Below are 22,665 nucleotides of genomic sequence, written 5' to 3'. Positions count from 1 at the left end.
AGTTGCACCCTATCACCAAGTGTATGAAGCTCTTATAGTCTGGAATGGTTTTCTGTGAACAACAGTGGTACTAGATTTCTAGTGCAAGAATCATACAATGTCTGAAAAAGTATTGTTTATAATAATCTTAGGACGTCAGTGAAAAAGTTATAAATGTACCACTTTTAAACTACTTCTGACACCAATGAGCCATGTAAATATTTCCCAAAACTTTGCTACTACTAAACTTTGATAATGTGGCAGTTGACCTGAATACAATCGACACTGTTTATTGTCCAATACAGGTAAATCCAATAATTGCTTTGCAATAGATCTATGACGGATTATCTTTGAACACCCCTGGACTTATTGGTCTCACCTGTCACATTATCAAAGTTTATTAGTATCGTAATTCACATCTTTTGTTTGTTTGTTTTGGGTTTAACGCCGCTTTTCAACTGTATTTCAGTCATGTAACGGAGGGCAGTTAACCTAACCAGTGTTCCTGGATTCTGTACCAGTACAAACCTGCTCTCCGCAAGTAACTGCCAACTTCCCCACATGAATCTGAGGTCGAGGACTAATGATTTCAGACACAATGTCGTTTATCAAATAGTCACGGAGAACATACGCCCCGCCCGAGGATCGAACTCACGACCCTACCTACTGAGCTAACGGGCGGGCACGTAATTCAGGTTTGGATTTAAAATCTAATTATCTACGACAAGTTATATAGGGCGGACTTTTATAGGGATGCTATTCTCAAACGTCTTAGCCCGCCCGCTTAGCTCAATAGGGAGAGTGTTGGTATACCGATCGCGGGGTCGCGAGTTCGATCCTTGGATGGGGCGTATATTCTCCGTGAAGATTTGATAAAAGACATTTGTCTGAAATCATTAGTCCTCCACCTCTAATTCATGTTGGCAATTACTTGCAGAGAACAGGTTTGTACTGGTACAGAATCCAGGAACACTAATTAGGTTAACTGCCCGCCGTTACATGACTTGAACACTGTTGAAAAACGGCGTTAAACCAAAAACAAATGTGAAGTTTTGAATATGAAGTGTGAAAATCTTAACTGTTAAATATGAGCTGTGAAATTTGAACTGTGAGCTGTTAAACATGAACTGTTAAATGTGAACTGTGAAGTGTAAACTTTGAGCTTTGAAACGGTAATGCTGTATATATTACCTATTAAAAATGTGAAGTGTGAAATGCGAACAGTGAACTCCCCATCAGTCTTTTGTATTTTACCGACCAACACTTCGTAATTTCAAAATTGGAACCGATTTACTTATTTTTATACTAGGATAGAAGTCCGAGAATGTGCACTACTGGAAATTATATAACTTTGTTGAAATAACGTTTCAATGTTTAAACTGTGTGTATAGTAAAATGTCTTGCTATGACGCACCTGAAATTTAATTGATAGCGTTTTCCGACTCTAAAACATATTGTTTACGCCGACATACACTACTAGTACAAACGTACATTTTCAAATCACGTTTCCCGACGCAACAATCTTGTTATTTATGCCGTTCAGGTTTGGTCGGTAAAATACAAAAGACCGATGCATGGGGAGTTCACAGTTCGCATTTCACACTTAGGTAATATATATAGCATTACCGTTTCAAAGCTCAAAATTTACACTTCACAGTTCACATTTAACAGTTCATGTTTAACAGCTCACAGTTCACATTTAACAGTTCATGTTTAACAGCTCACAGTTCAAATTTCACAGCTCATATTTAACAGTTAAGATTTTCACACTTCATATTCAAAACTTCACATTTCAAATCTTACATTTGAAATATGAAATGTGAAGTGTGACTGAATGTGAATTGCGAAATCCGTAGTTTAATTACAAGTTGTACTAAGCTGGAAAAATTAGCCAGGTAAGTATCCGTTTGAACTTGTAACAGGCGCGCTAATGATACTAAAATACGTAACCTAACTACCAAGTACCAAAAGGAACATAACTTGAAGAAATTATATGGTATTTACGAAAACTGCTTTATTGGCACCAATCCTATTAAATTTATTTCATATCATTACTAAGTTACTGTTCTGGAAAGTCGAAAACAAATCAAAGAAATAACCCAAAAGAACTAATTATTACCGCTTTACCAAAATGGATACTTCGTCTCCTATCAAATGCACAAACAGACATGTCAACAAATTTTAATAAACGCAATTATTCATGATAAAACCCCAGGGTCCAATGAGCAATAAGAGCATTGTTTAATGGCTCAACCTCTGTTAAAAACTATGCCACCATTTGGTTACATACACCCTTACCAAATATCAGCATAGTAATTTGCATTGGGTTTGGCATAAATTTGGGGCAGCTAAGCCTCAATCCTGGAGTCAAGTCAAAGGTCAGTGATATTAAAAAAAGGAAAATGGTTTCAGCTCAATATTATAGTTTGGGTAATATACACCTATTGTCAACAAACTTGGTGTGTAGACAGATTTTACTGAGTCAACAGTTACATTTGGAATGTCAAGGTCAAGATCACTATCATTTAAAATAGAATGACCCACATAAATTTAAGACTGATTCGAAATACCCGAGTAGACTGTACACAATGCAGGTAGATTGGTAGTCCAAATATTAGGACGGCGTGATAACTTTTGACTGTCGCTGTCCCGTCATGAGGGATGACAATTATAAAATAACAGATCATAAAATATAATTCATCCTGATAAGCCAAATAAGTAAGGCTAGAACATTGGGAGATTACGTTCAATGAATGACACACTGAAAATCGGGTACGTATTTCGTAACCAATCAAGTCTAATCAATTTCTCTATCTCTTTAGTGAAATATGGAAACCACTTAGGCTTAGCCTTTCGAGTAATACATGTATAAGTGATATATTCATGTAGACAATGACTAATTCTCGACGGCTAATAAATGTATTAAGCGTGAGTAAGAAGTATCTACTTACATACAGGAGAGTGTTAACCTTCTCTAATGAACTGATATTGTGACTATCAGAACGATAAATAAGTTGTTTAACGTCCAGTGATTTCCTGGTTCACTGTATTAGTGTAAATGGCGTAGGTAAAGGGAAGGGACGTAACTCAAAACAAAAGGTTGCGGGCTGGGAAGGAAGTAAGAGGCACGTGGAAAAGATGTGAAAGTTAAAGTTTCATTCGGTCTACAGACAGTCTATGATCGAATAGGCTTACCCGCGAGGATTTTATAACTGGGTATACGGGTTTATATCTAAGTTTCTGTAGAAGATTTTAGTCATGTAAGGTACTGGAAGATAGTTTAAGATACAGAAGATTCTCTGCTCTGGTTCTTGAGCATGCAGGGGTGGGGTGTAAAGCACACAAACGGGACCTCAATGTAAGCTCGCACCTGAAAGTCTATCTGAACTTTTATACGAAGAGTCCAGCCCTCCAAACATTCTATCGGTCTATTTCCTAGTCAGCAACTATATATCGCAAAATTTTCATTATAGTTTATAGTTATGTTAATTCGTGTTTAAAATAATTTCTGATACGATGCTTTTTGTATTATATACGTACAACGCTTGTTGTATTTTACGTGACTTGAGGAAAATAGTAACAAGAACGATTAATATCCGAGGTCACCTTGAACAAGTACCTGTAACCAAGAACCAAATCCTATTGCAAATACTAATTATTGATAACTGTTTGTGTTGAATATTACATTTGAAATGTCCAGACATAAATTACCAGGAAAAAGTAGCCATTGTCATTTTACTATCCAAACAAAAAAGGAAATTAATACAAAAACAATAAAATATATAATAAAATACACGAAAATTACCAAATGTTTTGAATAGTCGTTTAAAAATTTGATTGGCCACATTTAAAGGTTATAACTAAACAGGAGCTCGTCGAACACGAAATGCCCCCCTTGATGCATTCAGTAATAGCACAAGGGACAGAAATTATATGATCACTGTAAACAAAAGTTCTACCATTCTGGTTTAATCTGACCTTGACCTTTAATCTATAAACCTAACAAGAGATTACAGAGTGATCCTGGCGTCATCCACTGAGCCATTTTTGAATGTTCCAAATTTCAAGACTAGCTCAAGGTCAAAATCAAGGTCAAATTTCAATTCAGTACAAAACAATGTGTATGTGGTCCAAATTTGAAAGCTGTGGCTTGAGAAATGTGAATGTAGGTCACTAGATCAATCTCAAGATCAAAGTTCATTTCGGTACACAAAACTATGCATGTGGTTCAAATTTGAAGGCTGTAGCATGAGAAATTTGAAAGAAGGTCACTAGGTCAAAATCAAGGTCAAATTTTATTTCAGAACAGAAAACTATGCAAGTTGTCCAAATTTGAAGCCTGTACCTTCAGAAATGTGAAAGTGGGTCACTAGGTCAATCTCAAGATCAAAGTTCATATCAGCACACAAAACTATGCTTGGGGTTCAAATTTGAAGACTGTAGCTTGAGAAATGTGAAAGTATGTAACTAGGTCAAAATCAAGGTCAAATTTTATTTTGGAGCAAAAACCTATGAATGTGGTCCAAATTTGAAGCCTGTACCTTCAAAAATGTGAAAGTAGGTCACTAGGTCAAAAAAAAGGTCAAAGTTTTTTCGATACACAAACCTATGCATGTGGTCCAAATCTGAAGGCTGTAGCTACAGAAATGTGAAAGTAGGTCACTAGGTCAAGATCAAGGTCAACTCATGTCAAGGTTCATCTTGCCACTCAAAACTATACATGTGGTCCAAATCTGAATGATGTAAGTTATGGACATGAAGATTCTAAGTTTTTCCCTATGTAAGTCTATATGAACCATGTGACCCCTGGGGCGGGGCCATATTTGACCCTAGAGGGATAATTTGAACAAATTGGTAGAGAACCACTAGATGATGCTACATTACAAAATATCAAAGCCATAGTCTTTGTGGTTTGGACAAGAAGATTTTCAAAGTTTTTCCCTATATAAGTCTATGTAAACCATGTGACCCCCAGGGTGAAGCCATATTTGACCCTTGGGGAATAATTTGAACAATCTTAGTAAAGGACCACTAGATGATGTCATATACAAAATATCAAAGCCCTAGGTCCTGTGGTTTTGGACAAGAGGTTTTTTAAAGTTTTTTCCTAAACAAGTCTATATAAACCATTTGACCCCCGGTTTGGGGCCATATATGACCCCAGGGAAATAATCTGAACAATCTTGGTAGAGGACCACTAGATTTTGCTACGTACCAAATATCAAAGCCCTAGGCCCTATTGTTTTGGACAAGAAGATCAGAAACTGTTTAACTGTTCCTGGCCAATTTGACCTTGACCTTTGACCTAATGACCTCAAAATCAATAGGGGTCATCTGCTGGTCATGACCAACCTCCCTATCAATTTTCCTGGCCCTAAGCCCAAACGTTCTTGAGTTATTGCCCGGAAACCATTTAACTGTTCCTATTCTCTGTGACCTTGACCTTTAACATACTGACCTCAAAATCAGTAGGGGTCATCTGCTGGTCATGACCAACTTACCTATCAACTTTCGTGACCCTAGGCCCAAGTGTTCTTGAGTTATCATCCGGAAACCGTTTAACTGTTCAGGATCACTATGACCTTGACCTTTAACATACTGACCTCAAAATCAATAGGGGTCATCTGCTGGTCATGACCATCCTCCTTATCAACTTTCATGATCCTAGGCCCAAGTGTTCTTGAGTTATCATCCGGAAACCGTTTTACTTTTCAGGGTCACTGTGACCTTGATCTTTGACATACAGACCTCAAAATCAATAGGGGTCATCTGCTGGTGATGACCAACCTCTCTATCATCTTTCATGATCCTAGGCCCAAGGAATCTTGAGTTATCATCTGGAAATGGATTGGTCTACATTCCGACCGACCGACCGACCATCTGCAAAACAATATACCCCTCCTTCTTCGAAGGGGGGCATAAAAAGTTCAAAAATTTAATCGGCGGTATCAGTCCTGTTGAGAAGGTAATTTTCGATAACAAATGTCCTTGTGAACGTGAAATATGGAATACTTTCAAGGTATGAATCATAAATGTTTAATAAGTTTTAAAGAGATACACAGGTAAAACTGGGGATGAACATTTTTAAAATGTAGTACATATTACTGACACTCTTAGTTAAAATAGGTGAGTGGTTTCTTACTCTGACGATGTTGGCGCGCAATTTTCATGATTTTGCTAAGCTACCGCACATACTGACAACCAGTATGAAATAACTACAACTCTACAAACCAGAAATGAAAGTGTTAACTGGTGTTAAAATAAGTAGCAATACTTAGGTACGTTTAATTTACCATTTTTTCTGTTTGTAAATATATGCCTTAAACCTAGCGACCCCATATGCTGTGAGTCCCAAACTTTGGTCTCCATGCAAGCGAATTACACACCAATTTCTGAAAGCTGAAAAAAGACCGTTTCATTGTCACTCCTGACTAAAGTCCTTAAGTTGAAACAGCTGTTTTAATTTAGTAATGGTGACTTCAACCTTAACCCTAATGACACCATATGCAATCTCTCTCTCTCTCTCTCCTTGCAAGCCACCTACACACCAAGTTTTATTGCCTAATGACTTCCTGGTATGTTTTTGAGCAGATGTTTTTTTCTCGTAAAGGTGGCCTTGACCCTGATCCCCTATGCATCCCATGCTGCCTCTCTATACAAGTCATTCCTATTTTCAGAAATGGCCATCTTGAATTCGACCCTTGTGAGCTCGTATATAATCCCAAATTCCTTCTTCAAGCAGCCTACTAATATAACAAATTTCATTGCAATAGGTCATTCCCAATGGAAACCTAAGTTTCACACCGCTCGTACACCAATCAACAATTACCAATCTAATGACTATATAAGACCATATCCAAAAATTATCCTATTTTTCTTACATAAACAAGTGACCACAGGGCAGAGCCAATATATAATTTTGACCCCAAAGGCATGACTCGTTTTTTTTGTTCTTGTTTTCGTTGGGTTTCATGTCGTGCTAAAGCAATTATAGGTCATATATCGACTTTCCAGCTTTGACGGTGGAGGAAGACCCCAGGTGCTCCAATAGCCGGAGACAAACTGTGAGTGATCACAATAACTCATCTCGAGAGGTAAAAAGAGCACGGCCTGCAGGACAATATGTAAGGAAAGAATTATAGTTCAAATTTTCTAGATACAAAACGGGCCACAATTCTGACAAAACTAGAAAATGCTTCTGTAAAAAAGTGCATGTCTCCCCCAATGCAAAGTCCTATAGGCAAGAAGTCAATAGGGGTCAGGAGCAAAAGTCAAAGAGACACTGATGGTTGGTTGCAATAGGGATCATCTACTTGGCATGTCCAATCATCCCGCTAAATTTCAACACTCTTGGCCTAGTGGTTCTCAAGTCACTGTTCAGGCTTCTGTGACCTTGACCTTTGATCAAGTGACCTCAAAATAAATAGGGGTCATCTACTCTGCAAGTCCAATCATCCTATTAAGTTTCAACATTGTAGGTCAAGTGGTTCTCAAGTTATTTCCAAAAAATGATTTTACATGAACAGGCCACTGTGGCCTTGACCTTTAATAGACTGACCCCAAAATCAATAGGGGTCATCAACTCTGCATGTTCAATCATCCTATGAAGTTTCAACATTCTGGGTCAAGTGGTTCTCAAGTTACTGACCGGAAATGGTTATCAATGTTCAGGCCCCTGTGACCTTGACCTTTAACGGAGTGACCCCAAAAACAATAGGGGTCATTTACTCTGCATGAACAATCATCATATGAAGTTTCAACACTCTGGGTCGAGAGGTTCTCAAGTTATTGATTGGAAATGGTTTTCCATGTTCAGGACCCTGTGGCCTTGACCTTTAACAGAGTGACCCTAAAATCATTAGGGGTCATCTACTCTGTATGACCAATCATCCTATGAAGTTTCATCATTCTGGGTCAAGTGGTTCTCAAGTTACTGACTGGAAATGGTTTTCAATGTTCAGGCCCCTGTGACCTTGACCTTTGACAGAGTGACCCCAAAATCAATAGGGGTCATCTACTCTTCATGACCAATCATCCTATGAAGTTTCAACATTCTAGGTCAAGTGGTTCTCAAGTTACTGACCGGAAATGGTTTTCAATGTTCAGGCCCCTGTGACCTTGACCTTTAATGGAGTGACCCCAAAATCGATAGGGGTTATCTACTCTGCATGTACAATCATCCTATGAAGTTTCAACATTCTGGGTCAAGTGGTTCTCTAGTTATTGATCGGAAATGGTTCTCCATGTTCAGGCCCGTGTGACCTTGACCTTTGACAGAGTGACCCCAAAATCAATAGGGGTCATCTACTCTTCATGACCAATCATCCTATGAAGTTTCAACATTCTGGGTCAAGTGGTTCTGAAGTTACTGACTGGAAATGGTTTTCAATGTTCGGGCCCCTGTGACCTTGACCTTTAATGGAGTGACCCCAAAATCGATAGGGGTCATCTACTTTGCATGTACAATCATCCTATGAAGTTTCAACATTCTGGGTCAAGTGGTTCTCTAGTTATTGATCGGAAATGGTTTTCCATGTTCAGGCCCCTGTGACCTTGACCTTTGACAGAGTGACCCCAAAATCAATAGGGGTCATCTACTCTTCATGACCAATCATCCTATGAAGTTTCATTATTCTGGGTCAAGTGGTTCTCAAGTAACTGACCGGAAATGGTTTTCAATGTTCGGGCCCCTGTGACCTTGACCTTTAATGGAGTGACCCCAAAATCAATAGGGGTCATCTACTTTGCATGTACAATCATCCTATGAAGTTTCAACATTCTGGGTAAAGTGGTTCTCTAGTTATTGATCAGAAATGGTTTTCCATGTTCAGGCCCCTGTGACCTTGACCTTTGATGGAGTGACCCCAAAATCAATAGGGGTCATCTACTCTTTATGACCAATCATCCTATGAAGTTTCAACATTCTGGGTGAAGTGGTTCTCTAGTTATTGATCGGAAATGGTTTTCAATGTTCGGGCCCCTGTGACCTTGACCTTTGACGGAGTGACCCAAAAACAATAGGGGTCCTCTACTCCAGCAGCCCTACAACCCTATGAAGTTTGAAGGTTCTAGGTCAAATGGTTCTCCAGTTATTGCTCGGAAATGAAGTGTGACGTACGGACGGACGGACAGACAGGGCAAAAACAATATGACTCCTGTGGGAGACATAATGAATATCACAGTTATGGTTCTTGGCCTACATAGTCGTCCAATGATGATAAACAAGTGTGCAAAGTTTCAAAGCTGCAGCTCTTATAGTTTTTGAGAAAAGGTGGACCTAGACAACAATTTTATCCAACGCCCATTCTGACACTGACACCGACGATCAAGTGACAACAATACCTTGTAGATTTTTTTTCAAAAATCAGATGAGCTAAAAGGCATATGAGGATCAACTTATAACAATGTCACTGAGAACATCTTTGCTATAAGTCGAAGGGAGACAATCAAAACAACACTAACAATAAAATTTATAAGGATTTATTTCACCTGTATACAATGCACCAATAATACATTTGTAAGAAAAAAAACACTTACTTTTTACTTAGACCATGCTCTAAAATAACTTTGGCAAGGATCCCTTTTAGATATTAATTAAAATATCACCAATACAATGAAAAAGCTCGCAGTAAGACAGGGATCCCTGTGAAGTATAACAGCTGTATGACACAGTATATACTGCACAAATCCACGAGATTAATGTGTGCTGGTGACTTTTAATGAACTATAAAACTTAATCTTATCTATGGCACAATTCATTAACAAACATTTTTCTCAAATAAAACCAATACGAACAAACAGATGGTACATTAAGGAGGTAGGTTACCTTGTTACAAGGGTAAATTCAAGTTAGTTTAACCGCAGCATTTGTTTGTATTTCGTGTAATATGAAGTTTTACCTGCTACAATCTCAATTTCGTTTGTCTCTGTATCTTCAAATTCAATTTTTATCTAGGTTTGAAGAACATGACCCTCTAAAGGTATTTCATATTAAAAGAAGACGGAAAATACGGATATTTAACACTTTTCAGTGTATTTTAGTTTCATTGATATCCGTAGAAGTCTGCATAATTGATAATTTTACTAGTATGCACGTTAGCTTTCTAATATAAGCTTTAAATGCATATGTCGCGGGGCTCGTGTTTCCATGGTAACGCATTTTCTCTCATTTTTAAACAACTATGTATAAAAGTAGGGGTTTTCGACGGCTTAAGTGGCATTCTGTTAATGACTAACATGGAATATTTGGGAAATATTATAAGCAAAATACCATGCACTTTACATGGTACCCTATTTTTCATAAAGTTTACAGTAACCATGGCAACAGAGATGTTTAAAATAGCTTATATCTTGCTTTTTGTCGTAATTTCTTATAAAAAATATTGAAGAAGATTATCTTTCTAGTTAATGTAGCTTTAAAACATTTTATTTCTAACGTAAGTTATATTTTCTTGTTATCTGCATTGATTCAAACAAATTTCACAGCTTAGAATACATACAGCAGTACCCCTCGCCTGGCATTTTTCATGGAAAAATCGTTCACCATGCTGATATTATTCTAATGGATATTGTTGAAATGAAAATAAAAAGCCGAAGTTGTGTTTCTTAAAAAGACCAGTGTCAACGCTTTTGAATTTTACATTTAGATACATAGGTCACGGGCTTCGTTTCCATGGTAAAATCAATCAAATTTAAGGAACCACATTTTTCTACTGAAATCTGAACAGTTTTAGATCTTATTTTTAGTATATAAGTAACAAATTATCAACGGAACCTGAAAAATAGGTATTACAAATCAAACTGCTAGATTTTTTATTTGAAAATGGCCGTTACAAGTAACCTTTCATCCAACTATATTCCAAATAACATTGGTTACCATCATCCATTTTCTTACAATCTGCATAACGTTTCAATATAACTACATAAAAGAAGCAAAATATTGATGATTATTCAGAGCAAAAGATTCATAACAAATATTTCAGCAAATATTTGTTATTTGAAGATAGTTAAAATAAGGAAAATGCACAGAATTAGGTACTTCCAAGATAAATTTTGTTTGTTTGTTTGTTTTGGGTTTAACGCCGTTTTTCAACAGTATTTCAGTCATGTAACGGCGGGCAGTTAACCTAACCAGTGTTCCTGGATTCTGTACCAGTACAAACCTGTTCTCCGCAAGTAACTGCCAACTTCCCCACATGAATCAGAGGTGGAGGACTAATGATATCAGACACAATGTCGTTTATCAAATAGTCACGGAGAACATACGCCCCGCCCGAGGATCGAACTCGCGACCCCGAGATCCGTAGACCAACGCTCTTACCTATTGAGCTAAGCGGGCGGGCACTTCCAAGATAAAAGCTATTAATTTTGCGCGGTAACTGACACGTAACGTCATGACGTCAATGACGTCATTTGAAGGCAACATTGTTTTGAAGCGTCTCTGCGGCAATTGATTCATTATTTCTGCATTATTAAACCATAAAGTATCAGATCGGAGGCAGGTTCATGATTTGTTTTCAGGAGAATGAATATACAAACACATTTAATTTGTCGTAAACGTCGTCGTAAATCGTCACGGTAGCTTCCGGTTGGACATGCGCACATACAAATATGAAGGTAACCTACCTCCTTAAGACAAATTCAAAGTACAAAATCAATTTCATGTACTTCAAAAGTATATTACTTTTATTTCTTTCTGTGACAATATGCTTTATTGCCATTGAACAGCTGCCACAATGGGAACCCACTGAGTTGTACACCAGACTGTATAAATACAGAGTTTTTTTACAATCTTTACTGTTTAATTTTCATATTTGTATCAAGTCACAACCTTGCCTGTATTTGCTTGTGATATTATCCAACAAGTGAATGTTACATTTAGAAGATATAAAGCTATTCATCACACAAATTAAAACTTCCTATTAACCCTTAGCCTGCTGGCGGCAGATGATTCTGCCTTTGCGACCAGTGCAGACCAAGATCAGCCTGCACATCCGTGCAGTCTGATCATGGTCTGCACTGTTCGCTATTCTGTCAGTAAATTTTCAGTGAAAACCCCTTTGAGTAATAAGTGGTACTGTCCAAAATGAAAGATGGACCAGTCCATTATAGAAATATAGCAGGGTAAGGGTTAATATTCAAAATAGCACTCATTTCTCATCATTAACATTAACTGGATCAGTTCCGAAATTTGATCGGACAATTCATTAAACATAAACCCATTAAACACAAAATATTAATGCAAGTAGTTATATATATATATATAATGACACTTTCTATTTAGCATAAATGTAGCATAAAACCAATTGGGACATAATATATCATACTGGTGTGTTTGAAAAAAACCCGCAAAAGTTCAAAAGTTGTGTTAAAAACAAAAGCTGTCTCCATAGGATGACACATGCCCCCGATGGCACTCTGAATGAATAGTTATGGCCGATGTTAGAGTTTAGGACCTTTGACCTACGGACCTGGGTCTTGAGCGCGACACATCGTCTTACTGTGGTACACATTCATGCCAAGTTATTTGAAAATCCATCCATCGATGACAAAGATATGGACCGGACACGAATGCACTATCATGAAAAATGACCTTAAACGTCTAAGTGTGACCTTGACCTTTGAGCTACGGACCTGGGTCTTGCGCGCGACACATCGTCTTACTGTGGTACACATTCATGCCAAGTTATTTGAAAATCCATCCATGGATGACAAAGATATTGACCAGACACGAATGCAGTATCATGAAAAATGACCTTTAACGTCTAAGTGTGACCTTGACCTTTGAGCTACAGACCTGGGTCTTGCGCGCGACACATCGTCTTACTGTGGTACACATTCATGGCAAGTTATTTGAAAATCCATCCATCTATGACAAAGATATGGACCGGACACGAATGCAGTATCATGAAAAATGACCTTTAACGTCTAAGTGTGACCTTGACCTTTGAGCTACGGACCTGGGTCTTGCACGCGACACGTCGTCTTACTGTGGTACACATTCATGCCAAGTTATTTGAAAATCCATCTATCGATGACAAAGATATGGACCGGACACGAAAATTGCGGACAGACAGACTGACAGACCGACAGACTGACAGACTGACAGACCGACAAAATTTACTATTCATTCTTACACTTTGCTCCAAGGGTTAACCTCTGTTTCTAAACCTCTGAACCATCAGAAAATCTGTGAGTAGATCTATACCTTCCAAAAATGAACCCCAAAATATTAACAACAGATTCTTTAACTATTATGCTAGACATTATAATTTTGTTGTGATTTACTGACTAGAAAATACACATATATAGATCAACTGGCTTTCGACTCTGCTCAATTTTAACATGAACTTTCCAGTTTCTGTTTTGTTTTGTTGATAAGTAGTTTTTTATTTAATATTCTGCAAAAGAATCAAAAAGACTGATATGAAGAAAATATCTGCTGCTGCAGGCATAATATGTTTTCTTTGTCCCTATTCTACAACACAGGACAATATAAACACGAGAGTACATTTTTGCAGAAAACGTAACTCGGCAATGTATTATTTCATCACATGGGAGTGAAATAAAGCCATTACATAATTATGGTATATTTTACTATTGTAACAACATTTTGACACGGACGTTGTAAGAATAGGAGACATTGGTGGAATTCACCTTGTCTTTAGAAGGTAAAGAAACAGTTTTACAATGTTTCAGCCAGAAAAGCTAAAATGTGGTAAAAACAATATTACATTCATGTCTTTCTACACTGTATCTATTAAACGTACTGAATGACAAAATGCCCAATTTTATTCTTTTATTCAACTTGTATGAAATGACATTTATGTAACATGCTCCATATACCCTTAGAGGTTCATTCAGTGATGTTTTTTCCTACCATGCATTACATAAACAACATTACCTATTGATTGAATTTCCCGTTATCTTGATAAAAATGATTAATGGCTGGGACAAACAGTAAAAATATTACTTCATAAATGTGCAGACACATGCCGTAATGTTAATACTTTCTGGGACAAAAAGTTATAAAGGTACATCATGTATTTAATATATGCATTGACATTGACAGTATGTTAACTAATATATAAACACATGCTCTTGAATGGGACTTCACAATTACATGGCAGTAATAATACTTGTGATGAACTAACTGAACTTACACAACTGTAAATGAATTATACATTAGATCTATACATAGAGCTCCATATTCAGCTATCCATATTGTGCCTCAGTCAAATGGCAACATGTCAATACATGCAATCAGCTGTTTAGACCGAGTAGAGGCTATGACTAAATTATACATAATACCCTTCACATCTCCATTTTTAATGAGGTCTTATTTAACAGAGGAGAAAAACTAAATCAATTAAAAGATAGCTATATGGGACTCCTGTACCAAATTAAAAACGACTTAAAATATCTTCTTTGCAGAAATCAAAATTGAAATATCCATGTAAGATAATTTTATCAGTTAACATCTTTTGAAGGGTATCACTTTCTTATATTTTTGGTTTATCTAATTGAAATACATGTACCAATTATCAGGTGAGTTATATGATAAACATGATTTTCAGATCTTTGCTACAAATGTAAAGGTAACATGCTCAGGAATGTTGTATAGTGTGTAGTAAAGTGCTCTTGCTGGAACACTGGTTGTGGAAAAAAAGTGAGGAAAATACATTCACTATATGAAAATAGAGAAAAAGTACATGAAATTTTAGATCCCATAATGAGTAAGACACTAATAAATACCTAAATGTACTAAAAAAAGTGGAAGACAGAACTATATAGGAAAAACTTGACTAAACCAAAAATTGATCCCAAAGAAAAAACATCACATATAATCACAAATAAGTTCTGAATAAAATGCACAAACTATTGTTTTTTCATTTGGATACATTTCTATATTTGTGTGTTATAAAATATATATAGACATAATTATACAAATAAATATGAAGGTAAATATTTATTAATACAGGATGCAATCTAACAAAAGAAAGTTGTACAATGTCACTCTTAGGCCAAAACTAATTATTGCTGCCTAAACAATTATTTTAAAATGTGTCAGCTGTCAATTAAAGATGATCATAGTTTTTTTGTTTTAAATTTGTGCCACTGCAGATTTTACAATACAATATTTGGTGAAAATGCCAATTCCAAGGGCAGATAAAAATTTTTTTCAATACTGGTGACCTACAATTTTTATTGTATATTTTTGTTTCTTAGAAGATTGTCCTTCAATATCTGAAGTTTGAAGAAATTCTATTATTGGGGAAAATTTCGCCCTGAATTCTAGCGTACGTCCTTCAACTATAATATGTTTTTGTCAACGACTCTCCATACAGGCATAGCAAAATGCCAGGAAGGAAATGTAATTTTAAAAGGAAAAAGTTACAGATCTATTGTGGCTTTTTTAACATTTTAGATTTAATCTGTTTACATTTGGTGTTGTTTTTTTATGTAATATAGTCTTTTTTTCTATCTGACAAGAGAGGATTTTCAGAGTTTAGAAGAAATTAAAGGCCATTAAGTAAATAAGACACAAATGAAATCAACAAAATTTCTGATCAGTCAACATAAATGTTTTTATTTTGGGATGCAGGTGTGCATATATAATTTATTACTTGTGGAAACCTATTTTTCGTCAGATCTAATCAGGTTTCAAACTGATTTTCTTTCTTCTGAAACTTTACCGAATGTCTTATATCTTTAAATGTGTTTCAAAGCAACCATGTACATACATAATAATCTAACAAGATTTTGCTACACTTTTCATTAAGTAAGTTTTTTTAATACCCTCTAATATAATTTGACTGGCACTTTACATATTAAACATGTTAAGATGTGAAAATCATAATCATTTATATATTAAAAATGAAATACAAACATATTTCTGCTTAACAGAGAAAAGATCCAAAAACTTGAAATTCAAACAGTAAACCTCAACATTTTCACTAACATTCTACAAAATTTTCATGAAATAGACTGATGACCACATGTTACTATTTATATCAGCCAATCAGAGATGTTCATTTCAATGCTGTTCCTGATGGTCTTTGTGTCTGGCAACGAGCACAGGTACATGAGCATGATGGATAATGTAGTCGCTAATGCTACCGAGGAATGTACGTCTGATTTTACCCATACCCCTGGTTCCTGTTACGATCATATTGGCATGTTCGTCAGTGGCCACTTTACAGATTACCTCACCTGGGTTTCCACCAACACTTTTCACCTTGCCGCCAACCTATAAAATTCAAGTGCAATTAACTGATATTGCGTGCTAGAAATATTAATTACATAAACACCTCATTTACATTTAATTAAATAAAAATAGCTTACGGTAGAGTGTATATTACAGATAGCCATATTTATGCTAATATCTGTGAGCAGTGTTACTCAGGTTTATGACAGTAATGAGTACTGAACCCTTGTGTCTCTTCACATAAAACAAACTATGAGGCAAAAATTATTCAGAACTTGACTGCTTGTACAGTACAAAATTGCAGAAGAGTATCTGCACTGAACCTTGCAGTAACATTACAAATGACTACTCTACCAAAATATACTGGATAACAAACTGAAAATATTGTACAAATAAAACTAGAGCTGTCACAGGTGTGACAAATTATACCCCCACAATACAGCCTTGTTACAGAAGTAAGCCTGTTGAAGTTGAACTTGTCCTATATTTGATGATGTTACACCTGTGTATCAAAATTGATTTAAATCTGTCAACGCTGCAAAAAAGTTCTTCTGTTCCTTGACCTTTGACCTACTGACCTCAAAATCAATAGGGGTCATCTGCTGTTCATGATGAACCTATAATTATACTCCCATCCCACCCCCAAACCTTCGTTTGTGGGGGTATAAACAATAAGATATTTAATGTATCTCTGTCAAAACTTATAAGCAAATATTCATATCATATAAACTGAAAGGAAGGTGAATATTCTACTACCAACAATTAACACTTATCATGCTGGACACAAGTGATTCTGCCTTTGCAACCAATGGAGATCATGATCAGCCTGCACATCCATGCAGTCTGATCAAGATCTGCACTGTTTGCCATTCAGTCAGTATCTTTTTGGAAAGCACCCCTTTTAACAGTTAATGGTACTGTCCAAATTGAAAGATGGGCAAGTTCATTGTAGAAATTTAGCAGGGTAAGGGATAACATATAAACTGAGAGGATGGTGAATATTGAACTATCAACAATTAATTCATGTACTAGTTTTGTAATAACAGTAAACTTATTCACGTCTTAATGAATTTGTGATAGATCTGTCTTAAATTATTCAGATGTGACCTATTTATTTCTCGATATGAGAAATACAGTTATCACTTTACTAAATATGTTGAACTGCTGAGCTAATTCACAACTCTAATCCATCAGTGAAGCGCCACTATTCATTGTTGCTTTCCATATTTCATTTTGTTTGTAACAAATCGCACCAAATACATTTTAAAACTCAATACCACAGCAGTATTCATTCAACTGAAAGTTATAACAGCCGTCTTGTAACTGTCATGTTAACATTACCTAAACATCAGTTACTGGCACACTGAACATGTCAAACCAGTAATTTGACCACCTAAGAAGGGGAGAAAAAGAGGCTTTTTACTTCTATTATATTGACAAAACTCAAATCAACTATCTGTCTGAAGCTGAAATCTAAACAATTCTATGCAAGACCAAGATCAATCTATTTTAGTACACCCAGAAAAGTTTTCTGCTTTAAGACCCAGTCCTATTATCTGAAGTTTAAAGGCCTTTGAATGTCAATAAAACTATAACACAAATGAATTTCTTTTACAAACCTACAACCTTCATTTATAACCTTTTATCTTGTCTAACTTTTTGCAGTGTGTGTGTGTGCATGTGCGTGTCTTTGTCTGTGTGTCTGTCTATCTGTGTCTGTGTTTCAGTGTGTGTCTGTGTGTTGTGTCTGTATAGGAAGGCTGCATTTTTGGAATGTGGATTTTCATATCAAATATTCATCCTTGCTTTTTCCCCTCCCGGTAAACATCCACATCCCCCTTGTTCTACCCCATCCTCATTTTTTTGTATCTTGCATATAATTAAACTGTAGTTTTTTGGGGTTTTTATGAAGCAATAAATTTGCTATATCTGTCCACCACAGAAGTCTACTTTGCAATGTTTTTCCTGTATTCTGTGCTTCTGGGAATCTACCAGTACTCTTACCATTAAAATTTACAGTACCAGCAGTTACATACTAGAATACCTTTTTATCCTTGAGTTTTTGACCGAGTGACTCGAGAAATTTCTTCACTCTCTTCTCTTCCTCCTCCAACATCTCTGTGATCACAGTAACATCAGCCATCACCATTGCTGTAATAAACATGTGTATATACATTATATAAGTAGAAATATATACATTCAAATGTACTTAATCCATATTTTACCCAAACACAAAGGTCAGTCTGAAAGCCAAAGGTCTGCTTCTGGCCTGTCATAAACAAGGCCTGCCATTAAGACGCTGACTTGCTCGCCTGGCTTACTGCATGACTCATGGCACACAGAATCATAGGAACTGTGTTTAGTAAGAAAAAAATCATTCTGAAATATCATTGATTAGATATGACCCAGACAAGAAAGACTGTCCAGCAGAACAAAAATGCCAGAATGCTACTGACAAAATTTGGTGTAATACTGGCCAGTAGTTTCAGAGATGTCCAAGGCAAGTATTAAAACTGTGAAGACTGGATGACAGATCAAGGACATCTGCCCATTTTGACCCTGAAAAAGATATCTATTTTCTGCTTTATTATTAAGACACGAGTCCAAACCTTTTGGCCTTAAAGGTAGGTACCCTACTGTCAGGAATATTTTATTTCAATTTATGCTCTACCATTTAATAATCAAAATGGGTCAAAATAAACCTTTGACACTAAAAATAAAGTTACTTCGAACTGAAGATGCCTCCATGGCTGAGTTACTTCAATTCACTGAGGAAGCCATACAGCTAACTTGAAGGACAGCGGTTCTACTCAGCTCAGCTCATCTATGAAGAAATAATGCCAGGAGGGGCAGTTGGAATGTCCGCAATATGACCTATAATTGTGTCAGGAGGGGCAGCTGGAATGTCCGCAATATGACCTATAATTGTGTCAGGAAGGGCAGCTGGAATGTCCGCAATATGACCTATAATTGTGTCAGAGTTATACTAGACCCTACAAAAATAAAACAGACAAAAATATCAAACTGTCATCACTATCATTGAGGTAGAAATTAATGTGACTGTACTTCAAACTATGCCCCTTACTTTTAATCACATAACCCATAAAATTAGGACATATTTTGGACAATTAGCATTCAATATAGTAGAGTGGCAGGTCATCACCCAGGCATACAAGGTCACTGTCTCATATAATTGTACAACATATTAAGGTTGAGCTTTAAACGAAGTTTGTTTACAGTCATGAAGTTTGTTTACCGTCATCGTAATAAAGAATTGTTTGGCTAAATTTTTTGAGACATTAAATATACACAATTCTTAGAGATGGTACCTAAGGCCACGTATTCAACGACAACAACAACAAATCAAGTGTAAAACTGAAGCGCATATCGCTTATCTCACGCTAGCAATATTTTAACATAGCACCGTTCAGTAAATACGGGAACTTTTGACAGCAAAACCGGCTTCGTTATTTTGATGGATTACCTAAAGAAAGGTGATTGTCATTTTTTTTTAAGTAACACAACCATTTTATTTACACTAATGACCATCTACATTATATTAACAGAAGTTTCTGTAACGGTAAATTCAGCAAGGTAAATGCGATTCCGCAGGCCCCGGTCAATATGCAAATTAGGTACATTTGTAAACACAAGGTACGTGTCATAAAAAGTGAAATAACTTCTTTCGGCACAGTTTTTGGTATGGTTTTGGTGTGACCAGCAGATAGAATATACATTTTTATATCGCTCTGTTTTCAACTTGTACATTTTGGGGCCTTGATTATTCTTGGCAAATGAATTTTGTAAAATGCTGAGGGATTCGATGTCGTAAAATTCTTATAGTCTATTTATATTTTTTCTCATGGATAATGTTTTCTTTCCTATGATCGTACCATACCTGTAAATTATCGACAGTAATGAATTATGTTCGAAAATGAAAGATAATGCTCAACTTTTTTTTGTTTGAATGATTATTCATAGATCTTGAAGTAAACTATATTTATGGGAAACACATCCGAATCTATGCGTACTTTGTTAACATAACTAAATAGTCTTAGAAGAGTTATCTGTCACTGGCTTCACTTTTCCAAGTAGGACCAAATTTTCGGATTAAATACTGCCTTTCAGCATGAAAAATGAAGTATGAAAGTTAAACCGTTATACAATAGAGGTACTCCAGTATTAAGTTTTCAACAGAAAATAATATCAGAAGCAATTTGAATTTTCAGGTACCATCTCTACAATTCTCACTTTCCATTTTAAATTTTTGCTAAACATAGCAACAGAGAAACATGCAAATTTCAGGTGCAGGCCTTGATTCACATCAAACTAAACAAACATGCATCTGCCAGCCAGTTTTATTCAGCATTCACATCTTATTGCAAAAACTGGTATATATTACAAGCCCAATATAACATTCTGTCAGTCTTATATGCTACTGGCATGCATTATAAAGGTGTACTTCGTATTCTAAAGTAACATGCGCTGATTATATAGAAGTACAAACCAAATCTCCCAACATATACAGCTCTCAGATTATACATGCAAGGTTAATAGTTAATTTGAGATAGGACAAAGACATTATGACTTACACACAGAGAAGGAAAAGATCATACTTTAACTAAAACTGGCTACAAAATGCAGAAAGTCTGCAATGTACCCAGGTATAATTTCAAAAATTGTAATTAGAATGTAATTGTGTCAGTGTCAAATATCACAAGTAAATATAACTTTACAACAAGTTATCTACTGATCAACATTGTAACTGATACTGTTAAAATAGGCAACTTCTTTAAAATATAAATATCTAAAAAAAAAAAAAAAATATCTACTAGTATTTACAGTCATTTTCAGAGAACAGCTTAAGTTATATATATAATATATATATATATCCTTTTTTACCTTGTGATTTACAAAGAAGATTATTTTCTACATACTAAAAGTGAGCAGAGTTTAATACCACAAAACTTAACAAAACACATTGCTTACACTAACTAAGGAATGAATGTACAAACAAACTTGTTTTAAACAGCCAGCAAAGAGACCAACCTAATCTGGTGGCTGCTAAACACAGTGTCTGTTGAATACAGGTGTATGCCTGGTTCTGCTGTATTTTGTAAACTTTGAACAAGAGCTTGTAGAACACGAAATACCTCCCTTGATGCATTTAGTAGCTGCACAAGGAACAGAAATTATTAGGTAAATGTACATAAGTTCTATTATTCTGGGTCAATGTGACCTTGACCTTTGACCTACTGACCTCAAAATTAATTGGGGCCATCTGCTGGTCATGATCAACCTCCCTATTTCCCTATTAAGTTTTGTGATCCTAAGCCCAAGCGTTCTCAAGTTATCGTCCTGAAATGGTTTAACAGTTCTGAGTCACTCTGACCTTGACCTTCAACTTACTGACCTTAAAATCAATAGGGGTCATCTGCTGGTCCTCCCTATCAAGTTTCGTGATCCTAGGCCCAAGTATTTTCAAGTTATTGTCTGGAAACCATTTAACTGTTCCAAGTCACTTTGACCTTGACCTTTGAACTCAAAGTCAATAAGAGTCATCTGCTGGTCATGACCAACCTCCCTATCAAGTTTCAGGATCCTAGGCACAAGCGTTCTTGAGATATCATCCGGAAACCGTTTAACTGTTCTGGGTCACAGCGACCTTGCCTTTGACCTACTGGCCTCAAAATCAATAGGGGTCATCTGCTTGTCATGACCAACCTCCGTATCAAATTTCATGATCCTAGGTCTAAGAGTTCCTGAGTTCTCATCCAGAAACCGTATGACTGTTTCGGGTCACTGTGACCTTGACCTTTGACCTACTGACCTCAAAATCAATAGAAGTCATCTGCTGGTCATGACCAACCTCCCTATCAAGTTTCCTGATCCTAGGCACAAGCGTTCTTGAGTTATCATCCGGAAACCGTGTAACTGTTCCGGGTCACTGTGACCTTGACCTTTTACCTACTGACCTCAAAATCAATAGGGGTCATCTGCTGGTCATGATCAACCTCTCTATCAACTTTCATGATCCTAGGCCCAAGCATTCTTGAGTTATCATCCGGAAACTGTTTAAGTGTCCAGGTCACTGTGACCCTGACCTTTGACAGACTGACTTCAAAATAGGGGTCATCTGCTGGTCATGACCAACCTCCCTATTAAGTTTCATGATCCTAGGCTCAAGCGTTTTTGAGTTATTATCCGGAAACCAATTGGTCTACATACCGACAGACCGACCGACCAACATCTGCAAAACAATATTACCCTCCTTCTTCGAAGGGGGGCATAATAATTTGATTTACAAGTAAATCTAGAGGTGAAACCCTTATAAAATGATTTAATAGGAAATTATAAATCTTTTATATCATTTCACATTATGAAACAATTAGCTGGATGTTACATTTAATCAGGGTTTTTTTTTCAGAAAATGTATCAATGCCTGTTGAAAGTTTCTAAAACTTATTTACTACAATTCT

At 36.3% G+C, this 22,665-nt stretch overlaps 2 protein-coding genes across 5 annotated transcripts in view; both read right to left on the bottom strand.

Moving 5' to 3' along the window:
• Nucleotides 1-3,084, bottom strand: part of LOC123528868 (universal stress protein YxiE-like) — a 28,206-nt gene extending 25,122 nt beyond the window's left edge. For 2 of the 3 annotated variants that reach the window (XM_045308913.2, XM_045308911.2), the window contains exon 1: nucleotides 2,931-3,084. The gene's annotated coding sequence lies outside the window, so the exon portion shown is untranslated. The remainder of the gene's footprint in view (nucleotides 1-2,930) is intronic. The other variant, XM_045308914.2, reaches the window with a different exon arrangement.
• A 6,359-nt stretch (nucleotides 3,085-9,443) lies between these two features.
• LOC123528869 (universal stress protein Sll1388-like) overlaps nucleotides 9,444-22,665 on the bottom strand; it is a 48,612-nt gene continuing 35,390 nt past the window's right edge. For both annotated transcript variants that reach the window (XM_053521538.1, XM_045308915.2), the window contains 2 exons: nucleotides 18,231-18,337; nucleotides 9,444-16,228 (listed from right to left, as the gene is read on the bottom strand). In XM_053521538.1, coding sequence (XP_053377513.1) covers nucleotides 16,016-16,228; nucleotides 18,231-18,337 — 320 coding nt within the window. In that variant the 3' untranslated portion in view covers nucleotides 9,444-16,015. The remainder of the gene's footprint in view (nucleotides 16,229-18,230; nucleotides 18,338-22,665) is intronic.

The sequence above is a fragment of the Mercenaria mercenaria genome, chromosome 13, assembly GCF_021730395.1.
Source record: "Mercenaria mercenaria strain notata chromosome 13, MADL_Memer_1, whole genome shotgun sequence".
NCBI lineage: Eukaryota > Metazoa > Mollusca > Bivalvia > Venerida > Veneridae > Mercenaria > Mercenaria mercenaria.
The sequence above is the reverse complement of the archived record's forward strand: the minus strand, read 5'-3'. Positions and strand labels throughout refer to the sequence as shown.